Raw genomic sequence first — 24737 nt, forward strand, 5'->3', positions numbered from 1 at the left:
CAACAGTATTAAAATAGATTTATAATATGAGTACACAACGTTACGCTACAAGAAAGATATGAAACTTTGCTTTGTGAACAGCGCTCCAAGTGGCAAGACTATGCTATCTTTTGTCTTTCCAGTGTGTATTGCTTTTTGATTACTACATTCCCTACAGGTGGTTATGCGAAATTCCTTTGTTTATTCTAATCCATGTTTTGACTTCACTTTACAGAGGGCAAGAATGAATTCAAAGGCATCAAAAGACAACTGTCAGAAACACAAGAACAAAAACACAACCTAGAACAGGTAAGAATAGATTACTTTCAGAAGGATGTATTTTATAAATTTTAATTTTATTTTCTTCCAAGGTGCTGAAATATATTAGTTTAACCTTGATACAGAAAATGAGATTGTAACTACTAGTTAGCATAAACATTTTCAACTACGTCTTGCCTACTTCACTTCTATTTTTTGTTCAGTTATTGTGAAATAAAACAAAGTTAGAGTACTATTAAATTTACTGCAGAGCTATACTCTCTGAAGGGTGTGTGTGTGTGTGTGTGTGTGTGTGTGGATGCATGCATGGGTAATGGATGGATGTATGGGGAAAAAAGACATGGTCTCTGTTGTACTGTTAGTTATTCTATTTGTCTGTATGAACATAACTTGTCAACAGCAGTTTGCATTAAAAGGAAATTTGGCATTCAGTGAGACATTATGAAGCTCTGGAGATCCATACATATTGATTGATCTCATTTGCATATTTTATATTTGATCACAAGTGCTATGTATATTTTACAGGAAGTAAGACAGACTGTGAAAACCAAAAGTGAGACGGCTGCAGAGTTAGACAGATTACAGGGAATGATAGACAAGAGTAAAGACAACTTGAATGAATGTCAAACTCAGGAAAGAAAGAAACAAGATGAACTTCACAAATTACTCAAAGAAATTGATGAAAGTCAGCTACAGTTGGATGAAAGAAAGAGGGCACTGCAACGACTTCATGCAGAAATAGAACGAGAAGAACATAAACAAAATAGGGTAACTTGTGGTCTCTCCTCAGACACCTACAATTTTACAAATTGTGTGTGTGTGTGTGTGTGTGTGTGTGTGTGTGTGTGTGTGTGTGTGTGTGAGGGGGATGGAACAATGGCGAGAGAGGGGGTTGGGGATAGGTTGGTTGGTTCTGTAAATTCCATTTAATCCTAAATTAACAGCATAATTTATGTGAACTGTGCATGTTAACAGCTGGATGTGAAAAGGGGAGAGATTTGTTTAAGTCATAAACAAAAGGTGGGTCATTTTAGTAATACTAACCTTAGCTATAGTTGATCACAATATACATTCCAATTGAGAATATGTATGTCTTATGTAACTGTCACAAAGTCCAATGAGTCAATGACAACATGTATGTCTTATGTGACTCTCACAGAGTCCAATGAGTCAATGACATGTATGTCTTATGTGACTGTCACAGAGTCCAATGAGTCAATGACAACATGTATGTCTTATGTGACTGTCACAGAGTCCAATGAGTCAATGACATGTATGTCATATGTGACTGTGACAGTGTCCAATGAGTCAATGACAACATGTATGTCTTATGTGACTGTCACAGAGTCCAATGAGTCAATGACAACATGTATGTCTTATGTGACTGTGACAGTGTCCAATGAGTCAATGACAACATGTATGTCTTATGTGACTGTCACAGAGTCCAATGAGTCAATGACAAATTTAACACCATCATTGTACTTTATAATTTTGTACTAGGATGTACATACTACCAAAACACTGTGACTATAGAGTTTAAGTTAGTTAGCAAGATGTTTTGTTATGGGTTTTTTTAAATACCAATTACACAACAAAATACAGACCCTAATAGTGCATACATACATCAATATTACATTTTATCTCACTGTGAACACAAATAAACAATTTTGTTTTTGAATCTTCCTTGTTTCATCAGACCGTGATGTTGATTTGTGTTCACAGTGAGATAACATGTATATTTTATATATGTTTGTATGCAATGAGTGTCTGACTGTTTTATGTAATTTGTAACAAAAATGTGTGAGACATAAAAATATTATTTCACCTACTGTATTTAAAGCTCTAGTCACTCTGCTTCGGTAGTATATATCTTTGCTACTTCCTTTTTGTCTGAATTCATTACATGTATCTAAAATATAAATTCCGCAAACTAACCAATCTTGAATTGTTTTGTAGCTGATAGCCAGTCTGAATGTAGAACTAGAAACTGTGAATGGTGACATACAGAGTAAAAGAGATGAGTTAGACCAGACAACAGCTAAACTACACAATGTAAGGAGAGATATGGATAAATTACAACTAACTAAGGAGAAATATGAGTCTCTGGAAGATAAAGTTGGAATTCTGTGTAAGTAGCAAGATGACTTTTAAAGTCTTAATTATTGCAATGGGATTATAATGTGAAAAAAATACAATACAATATATGTAGTGTTTTACAATACAATTACACAATAAACTAGTTGATACAGACCCATACATAAAATAGTAAAACAGATACCGGTTTGTACTTCAAAGTAAAATGGTAAAATGAATAAAACAGTGTTTGTGAAAGTTAAATGTAGTAAATGCCTGTCAACAGTGACACCATAGTGGATGTCATTTAAATCTCTTGTTTTTCACTTTAATATTGGTATGCATATCTAATACAGTAAACCTTCAAAAGCCATATCTGATTGGTATGCATATATTAGGAAAATGGCTCAAAAATAAAATGTGTCCAATTATAAAGTATTATTCTAATTCTTTGTTCGAAGTGTAAGTCAGTTTTGTACATGTATTATTTAAAAAAATGATTTATATTTGTTTTCCCTTTCTTGCAGCTGATCAGGTGACATCACTAGAAAATGCCGTCAAAGAAAGAGAAGAAGAAAAGAGTCGACTAGCTGAAACATTGAATTATACACATAATGAAATCAAAATACTTCGAAATGTAAGTATAATGTAAATAAAATGTCATATAAGTTGATTTATCTTATATTTTGTCAAGATATTCATCCAAAAATAGTACAACAACCAGATTTAAACTGAATGCCTTCCGTAAGTATATTGAGCTTTTTGTTCCTACACATTTAATTGCAGGAATGCAACACTCTTTGTTATAGTAGGCTATTAGTACATGATATACCAGAAATGGCAAATAGGTGTGCCAAACTATAGAAATCTGAAAGTACTTCGTGATATCAATCGATGTATGTACATGTAGTGAAACAAATGTACTGGCTTTTGAAATCAAATTATTCAAATTTACAGGGATACACATACATCCGACATGCATACATACAGACATACGTACATTTACCCATGCATACAGAACAAATGTATAGATTGCTTATTGGTATCATTTGAACATAATGAATTTGTCGCTCTATATCTATGATTTTTGAAGTTCCAGTGAAAGTTAGTTGTCAAGTTATTCAAATATCCGCTACCTATTCTCAATACAGGAAAGCTTGACTAGACTTTGAACACTCCAACTTTTGCGATCCCCGACATACCCGTGATATGTACACTAGTTTCCAAGGCAAATAATAAACAAAATTCAAACCGTCGTAACATCGCTAGTACGCTTCAGAAAGTTTACATATTTTATGGTAAGCATGGTACCGCTCTATACTTTTATTCTCGTTTACGACAATATACCCTTTATGTAACACTCAGTTCAAGAATTTCCCGATGCACGCCACAATGAGGTGAATTTCCATGGCTCTCAAGTTCATTTGGTTTCTCAAAATCTAAAAATCAGATCTGGACAGAAACTTATCGATATATATTTTGATATATGTACCTTTCAATACAAGCAACCCAAATACTTTGAACAGTCTAGAACAAAGCCAATCAATGTCGGAAAAATGGGGAAAATTTGACCCAATTAAACCACTTAGTACACTCCCCAACATTGCAACACAGTAACAACATTCAGTTTTCTCATTTGCATTGTTGTGATAATATGTTATTTTTTACGAATAAATGCATGCATTCTGGCAGCAAACTCGCCCTCAGTAAAAAAAATTAAATTCGCATTAAATTTAGACAACATTTCCTGACCAGAAACAATGCTTTTCTTTTTTGTGGCCACCGCGACTAATTATGGAAATGTGCCAATAACTTATTAAAACTGAAAGCTACATCAATAATATTTTCAGGACAGATGTGCCTAGGTATTGCAAATGTATGTACCAAATTATATTGAATTTGAAGTGTGCATTCTTGATATATAGCCTAATTACTGAAAACCACTAATTACACAAAGTGCTCATTAGTATTCATGGAATGTTTACCAAAACCTAATCTGTTCTTGCCATTACCCTACGGAATACGTTTTCAAGATTTTGTTTGAATTGAGCCAGCCGTTTTGGAGAAAACGATAACACAGACAGACAGACAGACAGACAGACAGACAGACACACATAGACACACACAGACCTTCACCCACTAATACATCTCTTCCTTATGGAAGAAAAAATGATTAGACAGCCTTTATAATGTTATAAGTATCCACAATTATGAACCTTTTACCCAATCAAAGGATACACATACAAAATTTAGGTGATTTTATCTCAACACCTCGTTGACAGAAAGGTAAGATATCATAAAGGCTGAAATCATCATCTATTCTTCTTCATGATTCTTTTGACTATTTCTATTTCCTACAGGATAAACAGGAATGTGAAAGGCAGATTGTAGAAGTAAAAATGGAATTAACATCAGCAAGAGAACAGCTGCAGAAATCATATACTGTAAGTGTTCAAATCAATACATGTGTTGATAGCTTTCCTTACCACTTGTAACTTGAGTAGAGATACAATGAATCAATCAATTGTTATTACATTCTTTTGTAAAAGTTTATTTATTAGGGATGAAAAGTCGGTGTGTGTGTGTGTGTGTGTGTGTGTGTGTGTGTGTGTCTGTGTGTGTGTCTGTGTCTGTCTGTGTCATCGTTTTCTCAAAAACAGCTGGTTCAATTCAAATAAAATTTGGTACACATATTCTTTAGGGTAATGACTAGAACTGATTAGGTCTTGGTATACATTCTGTGAATATTAATGGCCTATTTCCATAATTAATGGTTTTCTGTAATTAGGCTATATTTTAAGAATACACCCTTCAAATTCAATATAATTTAGTACATACATTGATGACAACAGCATGGATATGTCATATAGTGTTTGATAATATAGCTTGAAGTTTTAATGACTCATTTGCATAATTAATTATTTTCAGTAATTGGGATATATCATAAGAATGCACGCTTCAAATTGAATATAATTTGGTACATACATTTATGATACCAAAGTGCACATGTCTCATAAAGCTTATTGGTGCAACTCTTAGTTTTAATGAGTCATTTGCATAAATGATTTTAAGTATAAATTAGGCTATATCTTAAAAATGCAATCTTCAAATTCAAATCAATTTGGTACATACTTCAAACATAACTAATCGCCTGTGTTCAGTTGCATTCCAACAATAATTTTGCATAGGAACGAAAATCTAAAGACTTTGTCCTTACCGAAGACATTCACTTTAAATCTGGTGTAAGATAGGATGTTGGCCTTGTTTTCCATCAAATTCTAAGACATGCACCACTGAATGTTAATATCTATAGCAAAATAGTAATAGGCTCTGTCAGATGAACTCCTATACCAAAACACAGTACACTCTATTGTATAACATCTTCATATTTTATCTTTGATTAAAAAAAAAAGTTATCTTCTGACTGGTAGATGTTTTTGTTGTGATAGCATGTGGCTAGAATTGTATATTCTTAGGCATGATCTCAGAATATTACATGAACTCTGGAAGTAAAAGGGGGCTCTGTTCATTTCGATAACTGAACTGTATTTTAGCATACTGGGATGTGGGATTGTTATTGCTTGACATTCATTATTTCATCATATATGAAGTACACCAAAAGACACTCAGAGCTCATAACTTTATTTAGAGTAAAAATAATTAAATGGTTAAAGAAATAAATTTTTGTTTTTCTATTTCACTTGAACCCTATTCCTGTAACACTACCTTGAAGTACAGAAAAGTAAGACGTAAAAACTTAAAAATTTAGAAATTAGAATACTACATTCAGTTAGAAAATAATCCTAAATAGAAAGTCAATATGTGATGCAAACCACCACTTTACACTGAGTATCACATTGATCTCAAGTCAACATTTTAACAATGTGTTCATCTTCTGTTAACAGGACTTTGAGTTAGAGAGGAAGGCCCTAACCAGTGAAATCCAGGAATTAGAAGCCACAGCACAGGACCACTGTGGCAGAGCTAACAGACTTAGTGAAGATCTCAACGGAATCAGACAGGAGTACATACAAGTCAAAAAACAGGTCTGTCCTCATTGCATGACATTTCCACCTTCACCACTGTGATTATGTGTCAAGCAATATTGAACCTTACACCACTGTGATAATGTGCCAAGCAATATTGAACCTTACACCACTGTGATAATGTGTCAAGCAATATTGAACCTTACACCACTGTGATAATGTCAAGCAATGTTGAACCTTACACCACTGTGATTATGTCAAGCAATATTGAACCTTACACCACTGTGATAATGTCAAGCAATATTGAACCTTACACCACTGTGATAATGTCAAGCAATATTGAACCTTACAGGGAAGGTTTGACACTATCAGCATCATGTACAAGATTAGTAATAAAAACATGCAATGAGTAGAACTGTTGATTTAGACTGCTAATGTACTATGGTCTTTTATTACACCTCGACATTCTTACACAAGCTGTCATTAGTCAGAATCGAATCACATATTAATCTTCTTTAAATAGACTGTTGCCCACTTGTGCAAAGACTAATGCACGGCACTATTGCCCGCTGATGTTATTTTGACTCTTGCGCTTCTCTTATGATCACGTTTTCCAGTGTTGCGAATTCGAGGTGACAAAGTATCTACAGGGAGACACAAAAGTTTATTTCTTTCAGAAATTTTAATAAATATAATTACATATTAGCTGTGGGGAAACTCGATCTCCTACAAATAATGCAGGCCATGTCCATATTAGATGATTTATATGCAAGTTCAATTTTGAAATGCATCATCAAAGAGAAACTTTTCTTCTATCGATGACGACTGATGATGAATAAAGAGTAGCTATGTAAATGACTGGACCAATGAGTGTACGGTGTAATAAAATTAAATAACACATACGCTTGGGCAATATCACAATTTCATATTGTCATGCAAAATAGTGCTATCTTAAGCATACATTATACAACAATTGTGGAGTGGAGCCCTATTGTAAAAAAAAAAAAAAAATGACAATAGAAATCATTCAGTTCATTAACGAATGTCTTTGCTTCTGCCACTTCCGTCTCCCTGTTCGTTTTTTCCTGTTTACCAGAAAGAACAGCAAGGCCATTCCATGCTTTCTTCAAATCACCGGACTGGAACTGACTTTCAATTTTCATTTTGTACCTGTCTTTGCAATCGCGTATCTCTTGTTTTAATTCCCTTTGCAGACACTTTCCATCAGAGACCCTACCTTGAGTGAAAGCAATTACCTTCTCCTTCAACAGGTGTTTTAAGTTAGACGTAACCCAGGGTTTATTATTAGCGTACGTTTTTATTATCCTTTTCTCTACTAGTATGTCTTCACAAAACTTAAGGTAGTCTGTTATTATATCTGTTAAGTTTTCAAGGGAGTTGTTTTCTGTGAACACTGACCAATCTGTACTGGCTAGACATCCTTGAAGAGCCTCGTTTGATTGTTGAGACCATATCTGAACTGATCTAATCTGTGGTTTGCTTTGTTTAAGTTTTTGTCGGTTGGTAGGTATCAGGTGCACTGCATTATGATCACCAGTGCTCAGCGGTGACTTCCTGATGGATTTATAGGCGTTGATGATATTTGAATTAATAACAAAGATCCAGGGTTTTCTCTTTACAAGTATAACAGGTGACATACTGGTGATAGTTAGGGAGCTGATTGGATAGTGAACAAGAGTTGAAGTCTCCTAGCACTGGTTTAGGCGATGTGACAGGGTTTCTGGTGGCAGGGTTTCCTGTCGATCAATTACTTTACGAATAATTGCTGCGGCACTTGAGGTATCCGCTGATGGTGGGATGTACACAACTACGGCAAATATCAGGCCAAACTCCCTCGGAAGATAGTATGGTCTGAATGACATACACAGTAGTTCGATATCCTTTGTGCAGATGCTTTCTCTAACTTGTATTTCTTTACACCATTTCGCATTAACATAGATGCATACTCCACCACCGATGGCTTTCCCTGTTACGTCATGATCCCGATCCATCCTAAATGGTCTATAAAACCTGTCCACCTGTAGAGCATTGTTTGATATATTATCTGTCAACCATGTTTCACAAAAACACAATAGACATGAATCGCGATATTCTGTCAGGTATTTTGTGTTTACATGGAGTTCTTCAATCTTATTTTTAAGTGAGCGTACATTTGATAACAAAATAGATGGAAGTGGTGGGTTGTATTTACGTTTACGAAGTCTCTCTTTCACTCCTTCTCTCTGTCCACGTCGTCTACGGTGTAAAGGTTGGTGTGGTTGATGACAATTTTGGTTAGACGCTGATTGTAATGTATCTTCCAATGCAGGTGATATTTTTGATGGATCACCATGCTCCCATCTAACAGCCAAGAGCTGCTCATGGGAATACCTATAGAACAACAAGGTCCAAAGCGTGCTTTTTACCACAGAAACTGCATCCATATCAACTTGAACAGTTATTATTAAAACAGTATACCAAGCAGTAAAATCCTCACGTAAACTTGTAGAACAGTCAAAAAAAGTAAAGTATGACGGAGACGATGTGCTGTTGCTGGTTACTCACAGTTGTAACTTAACCATTACAAGGAAAATAAAACACACAATTTATCGGCAAAAAGCATCATTCATTTTTGCTTTTAGAATTTATTCAGGGAAAATTTTGTGAGAAAACTTTCTTGTAGGTCACATGGAATACATTAGGACATCTAAGGGCAAAAAGTGACAGACGAAAGACATAAAAATTAATTGTAGCATAACATCCCAAGACAGAGTTCAATGTAAGGTCAATAGAACATAGGAAATAAGACTAGTGTGAGCAGTCAGTCATACAAAGAAAACAAGATGACAATTGGCACATAAATGGCAAAAGAGATTTTAAAATATTTATTTTAATAATGAGGAGAGAGTGCGAGGCAAATTTGAAGTGTCCTATTTGAACTATCCCTCTAGAGAGATATGACAAAGTATGTGAGTGTGTGTGTGTGTATGGTATGGTATAGGGTCATCTAGAGGTGAACAGTACTATAAGGACAATAGCCTGACATGACACACTTGTTGACAATTGAATGGCATTCAACTGTCACAATGATTAATGGTATGATGTATATTTAGTTTGACACATACAAATGGTGCTTTCATCTTTGTCTGCATAAACTGTGCAACACTCTTGTGGTAATCTAACTGTTATATGATAAAAACAAATCCCATGATAGAAATAACATGAAATAACATATTTATTTGCCAGAAGTCGAAAAGAAAATTGACATCAAATGAGGAAAAGGAATTAGTTAAGAAACTACATCGGAAAAGAAAAGTAAATAAAAATAAATTTAAACTTCTGGCTGGATCACAAGAATAGTTTGTTTGGGTTTGTGGCCCAAGGAAAACATATGCAGTAATATATACAAATATAACATTAAAAACAAAAACAAATACATGAAGTGCAATGTCGTATTACAAATAATTACATAAAGATTGTATTATCACTAATATATGATGCAGTATTTGACACTTTCCATTGGACATATCCACTTATATGATGCAATATTTGACACTTTCCATTGGACATGTCCACTTATATGATGCAATATTTGACACTTTCCATTGGACATATCCACTTATATGATGCAATATTTGACACTTTCCATTGGACATATCCACTTATATGATGCAATATTTGACACTTTCCATTGGACATGTCCACTTATATGATGCAATATTTGACACTTTCCATTGGACATATCCACTTAATTGATGCAATATTTGACACTTTCCATTGGACATATCCACTTATATGATGCAATATTTGACACTTTCCATTGGACATGTCCACTTATATGATGCAATATTTGACACTTTCCATTGGACATATCCACTTATATGATGCAATATTTGACACTTTCCATTGGACATATCCACTTATATGATGCAATATTTGACACTTTCCATTGGACATGTCCACTTATATGATGCAATATTTGACACTTTCCATTGGATATATCCACTTATATGATGCAATATTTGACACTTTCCATTGGACATATCCACTTATATGATGCAGTATTTGACACTTTCCATTGGACATATCCACTTATATGATGCAATATTTGACACTTTCCATTGGACATATCCACTTATATGATGCAATATTTGACACTTTCCATTGGACATATCCACTTAATTGATGCAGTATTTGACACTTTCCATTGGACATGTCCACTTAATTGATGCAGTATTTGACACTTTCCATTGGACATATCCACTTATATGATGCAATATTTGACATTTTCCATTGGATATATCCACTTATATGATGCAATATTTGACACTTTCCATTGGACATATCCACTTATATGATGCAGTATTTGACACTTTCCATTGGACATATCCACTTATATGATGCAATATTTGACACTTTCCATTGGACATATCCACTTATATGATGCAATATTTGACACTTTCCATTGGACATGTCCACTTATATGATGCAATATTTGACACTTTCCATTGGACATATCCACTTATATGATGCAATATTTGACACTTTCCATTGGACATATCCACTTATATGATGCAGTATTTGACACTTTCCATTGGACATATCCACTTATATGATGCAATGTTTGACACTTTCCATTGGACATATCCACTTATATGATGCAATATTTGACACTTTCCATTGGACATGTCCACTTAATTGATGCAGTATTTGACACTTTCCATTGGACATGTCCACTTAATTGATGCAGTATTTGACACTTTCCATTGGACATGCCCACTTATATGATGCAATATTTGACACTTTCCATTGGACATATCCACTTATATGATGCAATATTTGACACTTTCCATTGGACATGTCCACTTATATGATGCAATATTTGACACTTTCCATTGGATATATCCACTTATATGATGCAATATTTGACACTTTCCATTGGACATATCCACTTATATGATGCAATATTTGACACTTTCCATTGGACATATCCACTTATATGATGCAGTATTTGACACTTTCCATTGGACATATCCACTTATATGATGCAATGTTTGACACTTTCCATTGGACATATCCACTTATATGATGCAATATTTGACACTTTCCATTGGACATGTCCACTTAATTGATGCAGTATTTGACACTTTCCATTGGACATGTCCACTTAATTGATGCAGTATTTGACACTTTCCATTGGACATGCCCACTTATATGATGCAATATATAGTCACACACTCAGTAGTATAGTCACACACTCAGTTGTATAGTCACACACCCAGTTGTATAGTCACACTCAGTTGTATAGTCACACACCCAGTTGTATAGTCACACTCAGTTGTATAGTCACAGACTTAGTTTTATAGTCACACACTCAGTTGTATAGTCACACACTCAGTTGTATAGTCACAGACTTAGTTTTATAGTCACACACTCAGTTGTATAGTCACACACTCAGTTGTATAGTCACACACTCAGTTGTATAGTCACACACTCAGTTGTATAGTCACAGACTTAGTTGTATAGTCACACACTCAGTTGTATAGTCATACACTCAGTTGTATAGTCACACACTCAGTTGTATAGTCACACACCCAGTTGTATAGTCACACACTCAGTTGTATAGTCACACACTTAGTTTTATAGTCACACTCAGTTGTATAGTCACACACTCAGTTGTATAGTCACACTCAGTTGTATAGTCACACACTCAGTTTTATAGTCACAGACTCAGTTGTATAGTCACACACTCAGTTGTATAGTCACACTCAGTTGTATAGTCACACACTCAGTTGTATAGTCACACACCCAGTTGTATAGTCACACACTCAGTTGTATAGTCACACACTCAGTTGTATAGTCACACACTCAGTTGTACAGTCATACACTCAGTTGTATAGTCACACACTTAGTTGTATAGTCACAGACACAGTTGTATAGTCATACACTCAGTTGTATAGTCACACACTCAGTTGTATAGTCACACACTTAGTTTTATAGTCACACTCAGTTGTATAGTCACACACTCAGTTGTATAGTCACACTCAGTTGTATAGTCACACACTCAGTTTTATAGTCACAGACTCAGTTGTATAGTCACACACTTAGTTGTATAGTCACACACTCAGTTGTATAGTCACACCCAGTTGTATAGTCACACACTCAGTTGTATAGTCACACACTCAGTTGTATAGTCATACACCCAGTTGTATAGTCACACACTCAGTTGTATAGTCACACACTCAGTTGTATAGTCACAGACACAGTTATATAGTCACATTTACACAGTGCAAGTTGTCATACATGTATATACCTCCTCCATCATAGTTTTACTTATCAAATGTCAGAGTTCTAGTATATACAAATGTACAAATGTACCCACATTTCTTGCCTTTACTCTGTTACTTTGACTGCTCTCCTGCATGTGGAAATTTTGTAATGAGGTAATTATATTATTTTCCTCTTTCTTCCACACAGATATTTTCCTCTGCCTTGTCTTTCTCTCCTTTACCCTATCCTTTCTTTCATTTTCTCTTTCATTCACTTTCACTCACTTTCACTCACTCATCTTCAAAAGCACTAAGACTCACTCACCCATATGTTAAGAAGTGGGTCATTCACTTGATGATGTGTTAATAATGTCCTTGCTACATGATTTACCCATGTCCATCCATGCAGTAATAAGTGAACAGTAGCAGATATCATTCTACTCAGCCATTCAGTGTGGTCCATGAATTCAATGTTTTAAGACATTTCACTGTATTATTATGCATGACTGCAGGTATCAAACAAGACAAGTTGATTGCAAATATTCATATTTGTACCCATTATTTATTATGGCACTATACCAGGTGATAGAGAACTAACCAATCAGATGGCTTCAATGTACACTGTATTCACTGTTCATGCATATTTACATCTGGGTGGTAGAGAACCAACCAATCAGGTGGCTTCAATGTCCACTGTATTCACTGTTCATGCATATTTACATCTGGGTGATAGAGAACCAACCAATCGGATGGCTGCAATGTCAATTGTATTCACTGTTCATGCATATTTACATCTGGGTGATAGAAAACAAACCGATCAGATGGCTTCAATGTCAATTGTATTCACTGTTCATGCATATTTACATCTGGGTGATAGAGAACCAACCAATCAGATGGCTGCAATGTCAATTGTATTCACTGTTCATGCATATTTACATCTGAGCGATAGAAAACCAACCAATCAGATGGCTTCAATGTCAATTGTATTCACTGTTCATGCATATTTACATCTGGGTAATCATTTTCATTGGATGAACATTTCAAACAAGTTTACAACCAAAGAATGTTTATTTATTTGTTTGTTTAACTATATAGATATGGACTTTATCTGTCCATGTATCTGTCTACAGCTGGTTAATATGAAACTATGATATCAAATATAATATCCAGTACAACAAACTACCTTGTTGTTACAACCCATAACACCAAAGTAAAACGTTTTCTGTATGTACACGTACCACAAACGTTTATAGCATCCATATCAAGTGTAAAAGTATACTATTTCATTTGCTTATTGACCACATTAGAAAAGCCACATGCTAGGCTTGTAAATAAACCAATTGAAACAGTGTACTTTTACATTTGATATGGATGCTAGTGTAGCACATACAGAAAGTGCTTTACTTCAGTGTTATTGGTTGTATAAGGGCTAGGTCACAGACTATGTATTCAATTGACAAGGACAATTGTTATTGCTTGTCAAACTAGAAGTATGGAAATAAGGTTTCACAGAATAATTGAGTGTGTTGTGTATTATTTCTCAGGAGAATTCATACCATTGTAAATTATAATAACTGTCTGTATACTTGTTATTTCATCCCACTTCATGATTCTCATCCCTACTAGGCCTAAAAAAAATATTTGGTTGCGGTTACCCGACCCCCACCTAGTTTTTCACTTCCAATCCTAAACTTTTTTATACGTATTCCAGAAAAAAAATAATAAAATCACAAAAATTGTGAAGTCTCATGAGAAATAGTGAATGCAGAAACTGACATCAACTTAAAAAGACAATATAAAACTGTTCTTCCAATCTGCAATGGCTGTACATCAGATAGGAAGAAACCAATAACAGAGACCATATGGAAAACAATGGAAAACGTAACTACCTGAACTAGACACTCACACATGGAAAAAAAATCTAGCTACCCCACCTATTCTAAAATTGAGCGTAATCAGAACCACATAATTTTTTAGGCCTTGCCATCAACTACCACCACATTCAATTTTAACATGTCATCAGTTTTCAAATCAGTGGCTATCATTTTTGTAAGTTGGTAATAAAACCAGTGATATTATCAATTCAATCACTTCTTATTAACTCTGTTATAAAAACATGGATATTATGAATCAAATAGTCCATAAATTACTCAGATTTTGGGGATTAATTTTAGATAATATTTTCTTAATTTTAGTTGAGGTCTCAAGCAGACTTTGATGAACGTGAACAAAGATTACAGTCATCCATTAAAGCATTAAAATTAGATATACGGAATGAAGTGCATGATGGACTTAAAGATTTGGAAATGTCAAGAATGGAAGTATTGGATGAACTTGAACAGCTTCATAACCAGAAGGAATTACTAAATGAACAACTTGGTGTGGTCCACAACAATCTCAATACAGTAAGTTACATTATCTTTAGGAGTCATGGCCAATGCATGTTACACTCGTGTTAACATTATAGTGCTTGTTCAGTACATGTGAATCATCATGAGCAGCACATGTTCACTGCATGTTCAGTGCACATTCAGCACATGTTCAGTACATGTTCAGTGCACATTTAGCACATGTTCAGTGCATGTTCAGTGCACATTTAGCACATTTTCACTGCATGTTCAGTGCACATTTAGCACATTTTCACTGCATGTTCAGTGCACATTCAGCACATGTTCAGTGCATGTTCAGTGCACATTTAGCACATGTTCAGTGCATGTTCAGTGCACATTCAGCACATTTTCACTGCATGTTCAGTGCACATTTAGCACATGTTCAGTGCATGTTCAGTGCACATTTAGCACATGTTCAGTGCATGTTCAGTGCACATTTAGCACATGTTCAGTGCATGTTCAGTGCACATTTAGCACATGTTCAGTGCATGTTCAGTGCACATTTAGCACATGTTCAGTGCATGTTCAGTGCACATTTAGCACATGTTCAGTGCAAGTGTTTGATTAGACAACTAATGTAGGCCTGTATTTGATTTTACCCACAGTCACAACTTGAAAATATGGTTGAACGAGACATTGACCCTCAAAGACCTCACTCAACACCATTGGATGACCTAGCCTGGAAAAAGGATACAATGCGTGATAAATTAACACAGGAGCAAGATGAACTCAAGGTGAGAGACAAAGATGTATTTGATATGAAATGAAAGAAATACATCACTGATCGATCTGGGAAAAATTACATTTGCCATTGAAAACTGGTGGAATTTGAAATTACAAATGTATCACATGATTAGATTGTTACATTATCATTGCCTGACAAGTAAACTCAGATGACAGCATGTTGGTTTAAGTGTATCACAAAATACTCCTGGAAACTGTGTGGAATTTTATGAGAACTCCAGTATTGATCTACACCATATCATGGAATATAACCATTATAATCTAAAATACAAGTAACAATCCTAAGATAAGTTAAAAACATCTTATCACCAATATTGAATGTTTTTGCTACTTTCTCATTTTGTATATATTGTGTGTAATATTTTATTGGTCAAATTATTGACTGTGCTCAAAGTATATCTGTCCTGATTATAAATGTACTCTTTGACTTTGATAATAATGTAACTTTTAGGGACTACAATTATAGTCAAGAAAATTGCTAAATGCAGTTTGTCAGTGTTGCATATACTGTTTTCTTTTTTAATGAAATATTTGTATTATCTAACAAGGACTGCTATACTGTGCTCCCTCTCTCTCTTTCAGTTGAAACTACGTCAACACTTTTCTCACAAAGCAGACATCTTAGAGGACATCAGAAAGAAATCAGAATCAACACTTAAAAATCTGAAAAAGAAACTGGAAAACTTGGAGGACTTAGTGACTGCTAACACACGGTCCTATTCCTCTATGAGTTTTGGCAGCCGCTTAGATGGTGTTAATGGAGTCACTGATAGTGATTACTGGACTAAGTCTGAGACTGCACTAAAAGGTTCCATCCAGTCACCAGGAAAGTCAAATGGATCAAGGATGGGAGACCATTATGGAATGAATGGAATGGAAGATAGGAGCAGATCTTGGAGTACATCATCGGCAAGTGAACTAGTTATGCCATCTCTACATGATTCTCCTAGTCAGGACAATACTATAGAACATTTACAACAGGTAGGAGGAAAACAAATATTTCAAAAATTAAAATAAAAAGTCAAGTCATTCTCCTTCAGGTCCATCATTTGACATGTCAATACCAGTTAAATCTAAATTGTAGGTGTATTTGAAATATTGTGACAATGAAGGTGTTACGCATCATGGCCAACTTTGACCTTTAAGAGTGTTACCTATGATTTTGTTATTATGTAGGGTATTGTTGACAAACAACCAAACTAGTTTATATTGGTGTAAATTCAACTGTTGTGGTAGATTGATGAGTATAAACTGCTTAAAATGTTACTACTATTGTTATAAATTTAATCTGATCCAATTACAGGACTTCCATGGCAGTCCACCAACTTCACCAACAAACAAGAGACGTGGTTACTCAGCTAAAAGACCGTATCGTTCCAGGTCAGCTGAGAGACTAGCAGGCTTTAGTCCAACCTATAGTGACTTCAATGGTAAATTAAGTGGACAGGACTTTACATCAGTTGGTGGTAAGTATGCAAATAAAACATGGGGAAGGAGAATTATCATGTGTGTGTGTGGGGGGGGGGGGGGGGGGGGGCTTAGAGAGCCAGGGATATGAGAGGGAGGAGAGAAAGAAAGGTGTTTCAAATTTATTACATTTATACCCCATTTATACCCCAACCTGAGATTTTAGAAATTAGGAATTCAACCAAATTGAACACATTATGATAATTTGATAAACCAAGAACTTTCAACCTCAAACTGTCAGTCTTGGTCATTCTGTGATACATGGCAATCTTCTGTTAATGTCAATAATATGACTTGTAACAATACAAAAGGGGGACTCCATCATACAAAGCATTATGGAACTTGACATTCCCTGTTTACCACCCATATACTTCTATGAGAATAGAACATACCAGTGTCCAACTTTCAGTGTCTCACACACACACACACACACACACACACACACACACACACACACACACACACACACACACACACACACACACACAACCTACAGCCATTGCCATGATTTAGTCTCCATTATCCAATGGTAAACACAGTAACCCAAAATAGCCAGCATGTATGTCAGTAGAAGAACCTCATTTATCAAATTTTGACAGTTACTTGGCAGAGGCCATCTGTTGGTATCAAAGCTTATTATACAGTTTTACACTAGTAGTATGGTTTTATTCTCAAATAAAGTCTACACAGATGGTGTAAAATAAGCAACAGTATTGTGGTATTATTACTGTGACAACATTTGGCATACTCAGATCATGTTTTAATAATATTACTTCAAAGCCGCCACATACACTACTGCATATAAATCATTTCATGTGATAAATGTGAAATGTGAATACAGTGAATTTGAAAAGATAAATTGATTATTGAAATTTGTTTTTGTTTCACATGAATAGCAAGTAATGTGTATGTGTATGTAGATATGAAATGTGTGTATGCAGATGTAGATATCAAATGATATACTACTGTCTTTATGGAATATATCACAACCTCTGTTATTGTTCACAATTATCTCTTACTATTACTGATCTGATCTGTATTTTAAGTCTAAAATTAGATTTAACATAGCAATGGCTCAACCCACTTTCATACTGGGAAGTCATTTTGCACTTAATTTTTACCTCCCGTAAGGGTATGGGAGGTATTAAAAGGGGGATGTCTGTCTGTGTGTCTGTCATATGTCCGTCTGTGTGTGTGTGTGTGTGTGTGTGTGTGTGTGTGTGTCTGTTTGTCTGTCTGTCTGTGTCATCATTTCCTTAAAAAACGGCTGGCTCAATTATAATGAAATTTAGTACATATTATGTTTGGGGTAATGGCTAGACCTGATTAGTTTTTGAGCTAGATCTGTTCATGTTAATTAGGGAAATTTGCATATCAATGAAATCAACTAATTATAAGCAATATCTTAAGACTGCATACTTCAATTTCAATATAATGTAGTATAGTCGTTAAACATAACATCATACATTTGTCCTATAAAATTTGTTGATGTACCTTACAGCGTTAATGAATAATTTGCATAATTATTGATTTTCGGTAATTGGGCCATAACATACTTCAATTTCAATATAATTCAGCACATACCAGAGGTCGTGTATTTGATGCCATATTTGACAATTGTGACACATTTTTTATGTATGCATCACTGGGGACGCATCATAAATGGGGGACAAATAGGGTTTACTGTTGCGAAACGTACGGTTATCATCTTTGCTTTGAAGTTGTGGAACAAGACATCCTGGATTTAGTCAGTTCTGATTGTAACTACCTTCAAGTTCTAAATCTCTATGTGTAGTGTGACATGTGAAATTTGAATATGGCCCATCATATGCAAAACGTTTCAACAGTTTCATGTGCCCCATGACCATTTCCTGACGTGGAGAGCAGGTCTTGGGTTGTTTAGAAACTACGTGATATTATCATTACTTATCCACGTGATTGGTTACTGTGGTTAGAAAGGGTTTCCATCGATAGCATGGCCATTACGGTGAAGCATCTTCCTTCATGGGCGAAGCGATGATTAAATAGACCACATCAGTGGACAGTAGTCTATGCTGAAAACTTCACGTAGATAAATTCATACTGCCATGTCATCATTTCATTCTCACTAAAATTGAAACTTTTTTTGAACTTCATTACGGGATCGAACACATTACGTGAATTTACAGTTCACTACATGGTCTTCGAAGCTTTATTTGGGGTGAACATGGTTCACACGTAAGGCATCATTCAAGAATAAACGATTATCTTGGTGTATACAGAGTTAATAGTTCTCCTCAGCAACACAAAAGCGTTTATACCATAGTTTTTTTTAGTTTCATTTGCATAATTAGTGATGCCTTACGGGAGGCATTCAGTTTAAATCTGGTTCCTATTTGAATTAGCTGATTCTGTCTACTGACACAGATTTGATAAGACATCCAAACTGTTACATGTACAAATATGAATTGAAAGCTTCACTGACATGCACACACACACTTTTTCTTTGACCTATCATTTTTATCACAACTGAGCTGATGAGGTGAATATATATACCCTGTGTTGTCAATAATTATGTGATAGTGCTATCCCAGGATCTTATAAAGTATTTGTGAGACAGTCAAGCAGTGTACATTGGGTCAAGATCAAAAAATATCTGTTATGTGTGTTATGTGTGTGTGTGTGTGTGGGGGGGGGGGGGGGGGTCGGGTCTTCATGTTTTAGAATTAAGTGGTGGGGGGGGGGGTTCAGCCTGTTTTTGGTTTACAGATAGATACAGGGGAGTCAGTGAGTTTTTGTCGGCCCGATGGCAAAATACACCTCCAATCCATGCCTGACCTAGTAATACATATCTGTCCTGTGCTGTCCTTTCAGTTGACAGTTGTTAATGACTCCAGATACAAAATATGACAGTTGTATGTATTTCCTCTGGACGTCATGGCTATCATATACCTGGGATAGTCTCCAACCTGTCAATGCCAACTAGGTGATGACAAGTCCACACAAAGTTAGTGAAATGCAAGTTTCACAAGTTTTACACATGGATCAGTATGTAGATAGATATTTTTTAAAACTGTACAGTTGTGCTACAATGCCATTGGCTCTATTTTAAAAAGTGTTACAATGAGAAATGCAAGACATAATCCCAACATTTCAACATACTAGTAGTTTTAATTATGACAAATTTGGCGACCAATTTATAGTCATTATCACAATGGTCTTATAAAGTGATGTGGACTACTGTATCTGATATTTGTGCAAGGTTTGGTTAAAATGAGCCCATCAGAGTTATGCATGAGCACTGCGATTTGTGGTTATTTGACTTTGAAGATAGAGGTCAAGATCAAAGTCTCATAAGAAAGCCCCATTGTGAATAACATGGGTTTAGACAGTCACTATCTAGTAAGCTACCATAATGGCATGTATGTCTTTCCATCATTTCATAGTGGCCAAAATGTGAATTTCTACTATTCTGTATGCATATTTGACCTTGAACATGAAGGTCAAGGTTAAGGCATCATTAAAAAGCTTGTCACATGTGCATATGGTGTTTCCATCTTTCCAGCAGCGAAGTTATAGTTTTTTTGTGGTCTGTCTTTAGATGGCATAATTCTTTAAATTTTGGTCAAAATCAAGAAATATTAAGCCAGTCAGCTTGGTCATGAGAAACAGAGAAAAAAAAAGGGCAATGCTAACATTGCCACAACAGTTGATTCAGATTGGAATTAAACCTTACATCAATTTTCATGTGTAAACGTTGTCTTTTTTCATTACAGGGGAAAGCTCAGAGGGCAAGGCATCAGATCAAAGAATGAGACAGTTCATGGATTCCGTTGGAAGGCTTGGAAAGAACAGTATACTAGAAGACTCAGAGACTAGAACAAGTAGTGGTGAGCACTACAGTGGGAATGGACCAGATCACTAGAAATGTTAGTTATAAATGATTAATGTATTTGTACAAGGTTTCAAACATTGCAGTGTAGAATTTGCTTAACGATGTTTTCAAAGGAGAAAACTTGAATGTTATTTCAATATAATGATGTTGTAAAGAATGGATTAGACACAACTTTGATCCAGGTTGTAGAGTTGTCTTGCCATGCTTGTTAATGCAGTTATTGGTCTAGAGATGATCACATGACAGAAACTAATCTGTGCCATATCATCCTTGTATTAAGACACTTGAAATGATTGGCCAACACGATGGATTCAAAACCTTTTCAAGTCAAGTACAAAAAAAAAGGTTGTAACATCCACTACCAGACGGCATGTTATCAGTTCAAAGCTAAAGATGTATTGTGCATCTCCCCATACAATACCATGCATTCTGTACATTCTACTCAGAAGGATAGTTGACCATACCTTGGATTTAGGAGAAAAATCCCTCTCTGTCATTGATGACATCTAATCTTTGTTTTATAAAATCACTCACGGGTCTTTCCATCATTTCATGATGAAAATGTTAGTTCCAATATAATAAAGACTAAACAAGCCCATAAGTAACAACATAAACAATGGCACTTAACACAATGCATGTTGGAACCAGAAAATAACATGTTGATAGTCATTTGATATGACATTTAAAACAGTATGTGTTCATACTAAATACTGTAGTCAAACATGGAAGTAAACAATAAATGTTGTACTCATACAAATCTTGCAAGTACCAAATATAAGAAGTGTCTGTATTACCACTATATTGACATAATCCACATATTAATCAGTATTCTAGATTAATACAACAAATAGATAGATTCAGTGCATTTTAAAACTGACCCATATCCATCTGACAACTGAAATCTACTCATTATTTTTTTTTGATTTTCAAGTAATTTTATATGAGTTGTAAATCTGCATTTTAACTCCAAACAATTGAGTCTTCCGGACATAGTTTGTCCTTTTTTTAATTCTATCACAGCTGGCAGCAGTTAAAACATATATTTTGAGACTAAACTAACTGAAATTACAATGTTTATATCTGATCCCAAGTTTTGATATATTAATAAAATGAGAGTGTTTTACATATCAGTTACTCCTGCTATGGTACAGGTTGTACGTTTTCTGATTATTGTATTTAATTTAAAACATTTTATAACTTTTAAATTTTCATGTAATCTTCTTGAAGTATATACTTACACAGTCTGTCTTTCTTATTGGTTTAAATGAATCGTGATTTTGTATACTACTTTTGCTACTTATCATAAATGTAAATAAATTGATTCCATTGTATATTTGCATATGAGTACAGTGGCTATATTATTACTATGTTTATGGTAGATAGATACTCAGGGACTACTGTAAGTCACCAAAATTCACAATATTTGAATTTGAACTTCAAGATATTTCTTGTAATCTTTGTCATACTTGTACAGTTTTTTCCAAATATTTGTACTTTTGTTCTACTTATTCCTATCTTTCTTCTATCTGTCTCTATCTTTATTTTCAGCACCTTTGTCATCATCATCATCATCATCATCATCATCATCATTAATGTCATCATTTTCATCATCATCATCACCATCATCATCGTAGACATCTTCTTTTCTTCTAATTCTTTCTCTCCATACTTCTTGCCATGAGAGTGTATTTTGTAAATGACACTACTTGTGAAATCAAGACTAGCCAACATCTACTTTGATTAATTGATTTTCTATATTTTGTATTTATAGTTGTCACACCACTCTACTTGTAAACATATGTATCACTGATTATTTCTCTAAAATCTGTATTTTTGTAATTTTCATCATCAGCATCAGCGAAAATTCTTATATTGTTTTAAAAAATAAAATTGTCTATCTGGACGAGTTGCTTAATTTGTGAGTGTGTGGATTCTTTGAAGAGAAAAGAACATGATACATAAGAAGAGTTAAAATGATTAATGATTTTGAAAAGTAAGGTTTAAAAACTTGTTGAGATAAAATGTCCTCAGGCCAATAAAGTGATAGACAGTCATAGATAAAGTAAGGTTGTTTTGTGCAACAGTTGATTGTTTGGTCTGGTTGTACTTGGTCTATGTCATTGATGCAGTCAGCATGTTGTAAAACCTAGTCTAAATATAGTCTAGTCATTGATGCAGTCAGCATGTTGTAAAACCTAGTCTAAATATAGTCTATGTCATTGATGCAGTCAGCATGTTGTAAAACCTAGTCTAAATATAGTCTATGTCATTGATGCAGTCAGCATGTTGTCAAACCTAGTCTAAATATAGTCTATGTCATTGATGCAGTCAGCATGTTGTCAAACCTAGTCTAAATATAGTCTAGTCATTGATGCAGTCAGCATGTTGTCAAACCTAGTCTAAATATAGTCTATGTCATTGATGCAGTCAGCATGTTGTAAAACCTAGTCTAAATATAGTATAGTCATTGATGCAGTCAGCATGTTGTGAAACCTAGTCTAAATATAGTCTAGTCATTGATGCAGTCAGCATGTTGTAAAACCTAGTCTAAATATAGTCTATGTCATTGATGCAGTCAGCATGTTGTAAAACCTAGTCTAAATATAGTCTATATCATTGATGCAGTCAGCATGTTGTAAAACCTAGTCTGAATATAGTAGTCATTGATGCAGTCAGGATGTTGTAAAACCTAGTCTAAATATAGTCTATGTCATTGATGCAGTCAGCATGTTGTAAAACCTAGTCTAAATATAGTAGTCATTGATGCAGTCAGCATGTTGTAAAACCTAGTCTAAATATAGTCTATATCATTGATGCAGTCAGCATGTTGTAAAACCTAGTCTGAATATAGTAGTCATTGATGCAGTCAGGATGTTGTAAAACCTAGTCTGAATATAGTCTATGTCATTGATGCAGTCAGCATGTTGTAAAACCTAGTCTGAATATAGTAGTCATTGATGCAGTCTTCATGTTGTAAAACCTAGTCTAAATATAGGCTATGTCATTGATGCAGTCAGCATGTTGTAAAACCTAGTCTGAATATAGTAGTCATTGATGCAGTCAGGATGTTGTAAAACCTAGTCTAAATATAGGCTATGTCATTGATGCAGTCAGCATGTTGTAAAACCTAGTCTAAATATAGTCTAGTCATTGATGCAGTCAGCATGTTGTAAAACCTAGTCTAAATATAGTCTATGTCATTGATGCAGTCAGCATGTTGTAAAACCTAGACTAAATATAGTCTAGTCATTGATGCAGTCAGCATGTTGTAAAACCTAGTCTAAATATAGTCTAGTCATTGGTGCAGTCAGCATGTTGTCAAACCTAGTCTAAATATAGTCTAGTCATTGATGCAGTCAGCATGTTGTAAAACCTAGTCTAAATATAGTCTAGTCATTGATGCAGTCAGCATGTTGTAAAACCTAGTCTAAATATAGTCTAGTCATTGATGCAGTCAGCATGTTGTAAAACCTAGTCTAAATATAGTCTAGTCATTGATGCAGTCAGCATGTTGTCAAACCTAGTCTAAATATAGTCTAGTCATTGATGCAGTCAGCATGTTGTAAAACCTAGTCTAAATATAGTCTAGTCATTGATGCAGTCAGCATGTTGTAAAACCTAGTCTAAATATAGTCTAGTCATTGATGCAGTCAGCATGTTGTAAAACCTAGTCTAA

General features: G+C 34.8%; 1 protein-coding gene across 3 annotated transcripts in view; it reads left to right on the top strand.

Annotated features, from left to right (window-relative positions):
• LOC144440901 (centriolin-like) overlaps positions 1-22607 on the top strand; it is an 84052-nt gene extending 61445 nt beyond the window's left edge. The window contains exons 33-43 of one of the 3 annotated variants that reach the window (XM_078130347.1): positions 215-288; positions 784-1026; positions 2215-2386; positions 2859-2968; positions 4692-4775; positions 6237-6377; positions 14782-14991; positions 15582-15710; positions 16303-16701; positions 17024-17186; positions 20943-22607. In XM_078130347.1, coding sequence (XP_077986473.1) covers positions 215-288; positions 784-1026; positions 2215-2386; positions 2859-2968; positions 4692-4775; positions 6237-6377; positions 14782-14991; positions 15582-15710; positions 16303-16701; positions 17024-17186; positions 20943-21091 — 1874 coding nt within the window. In that variant the 3' untranslated portion in view covers positions 21092-22607. The remainder of the gene's footprint in view (positions 1-214; positions 289-783; positions 1027-2214; positions 2387-2858; positions 2969-4691; positions 4776-6236; positions 6378-14781; positions 14992-15581; positions 15711-16302; positions 16702-17023; positions 17187-20942) is intronic. The other 2 variants (XM_078130348.1, XM_078130349.1) reach the window with 2 other exon arrangements.
• The last annotated feature ends 2130 nt before the right edge of the window (positions 22608-24737 follow it).

This window comes from Glandiceps talaboti, chromosome 10 (genome assembly GCF_964340395.1).
Source record: "Glandiceps talaboti chromosome 10, keGlaTala1.1, whole genome shotgun sequence".
NCBI classification, from domain to species: domain Eukaryota; kingdom Metazoa; phylum Hemichordata; class Enteropneusta; family Spengelidae; genus Glandiceps; species Glandiceps talaboti.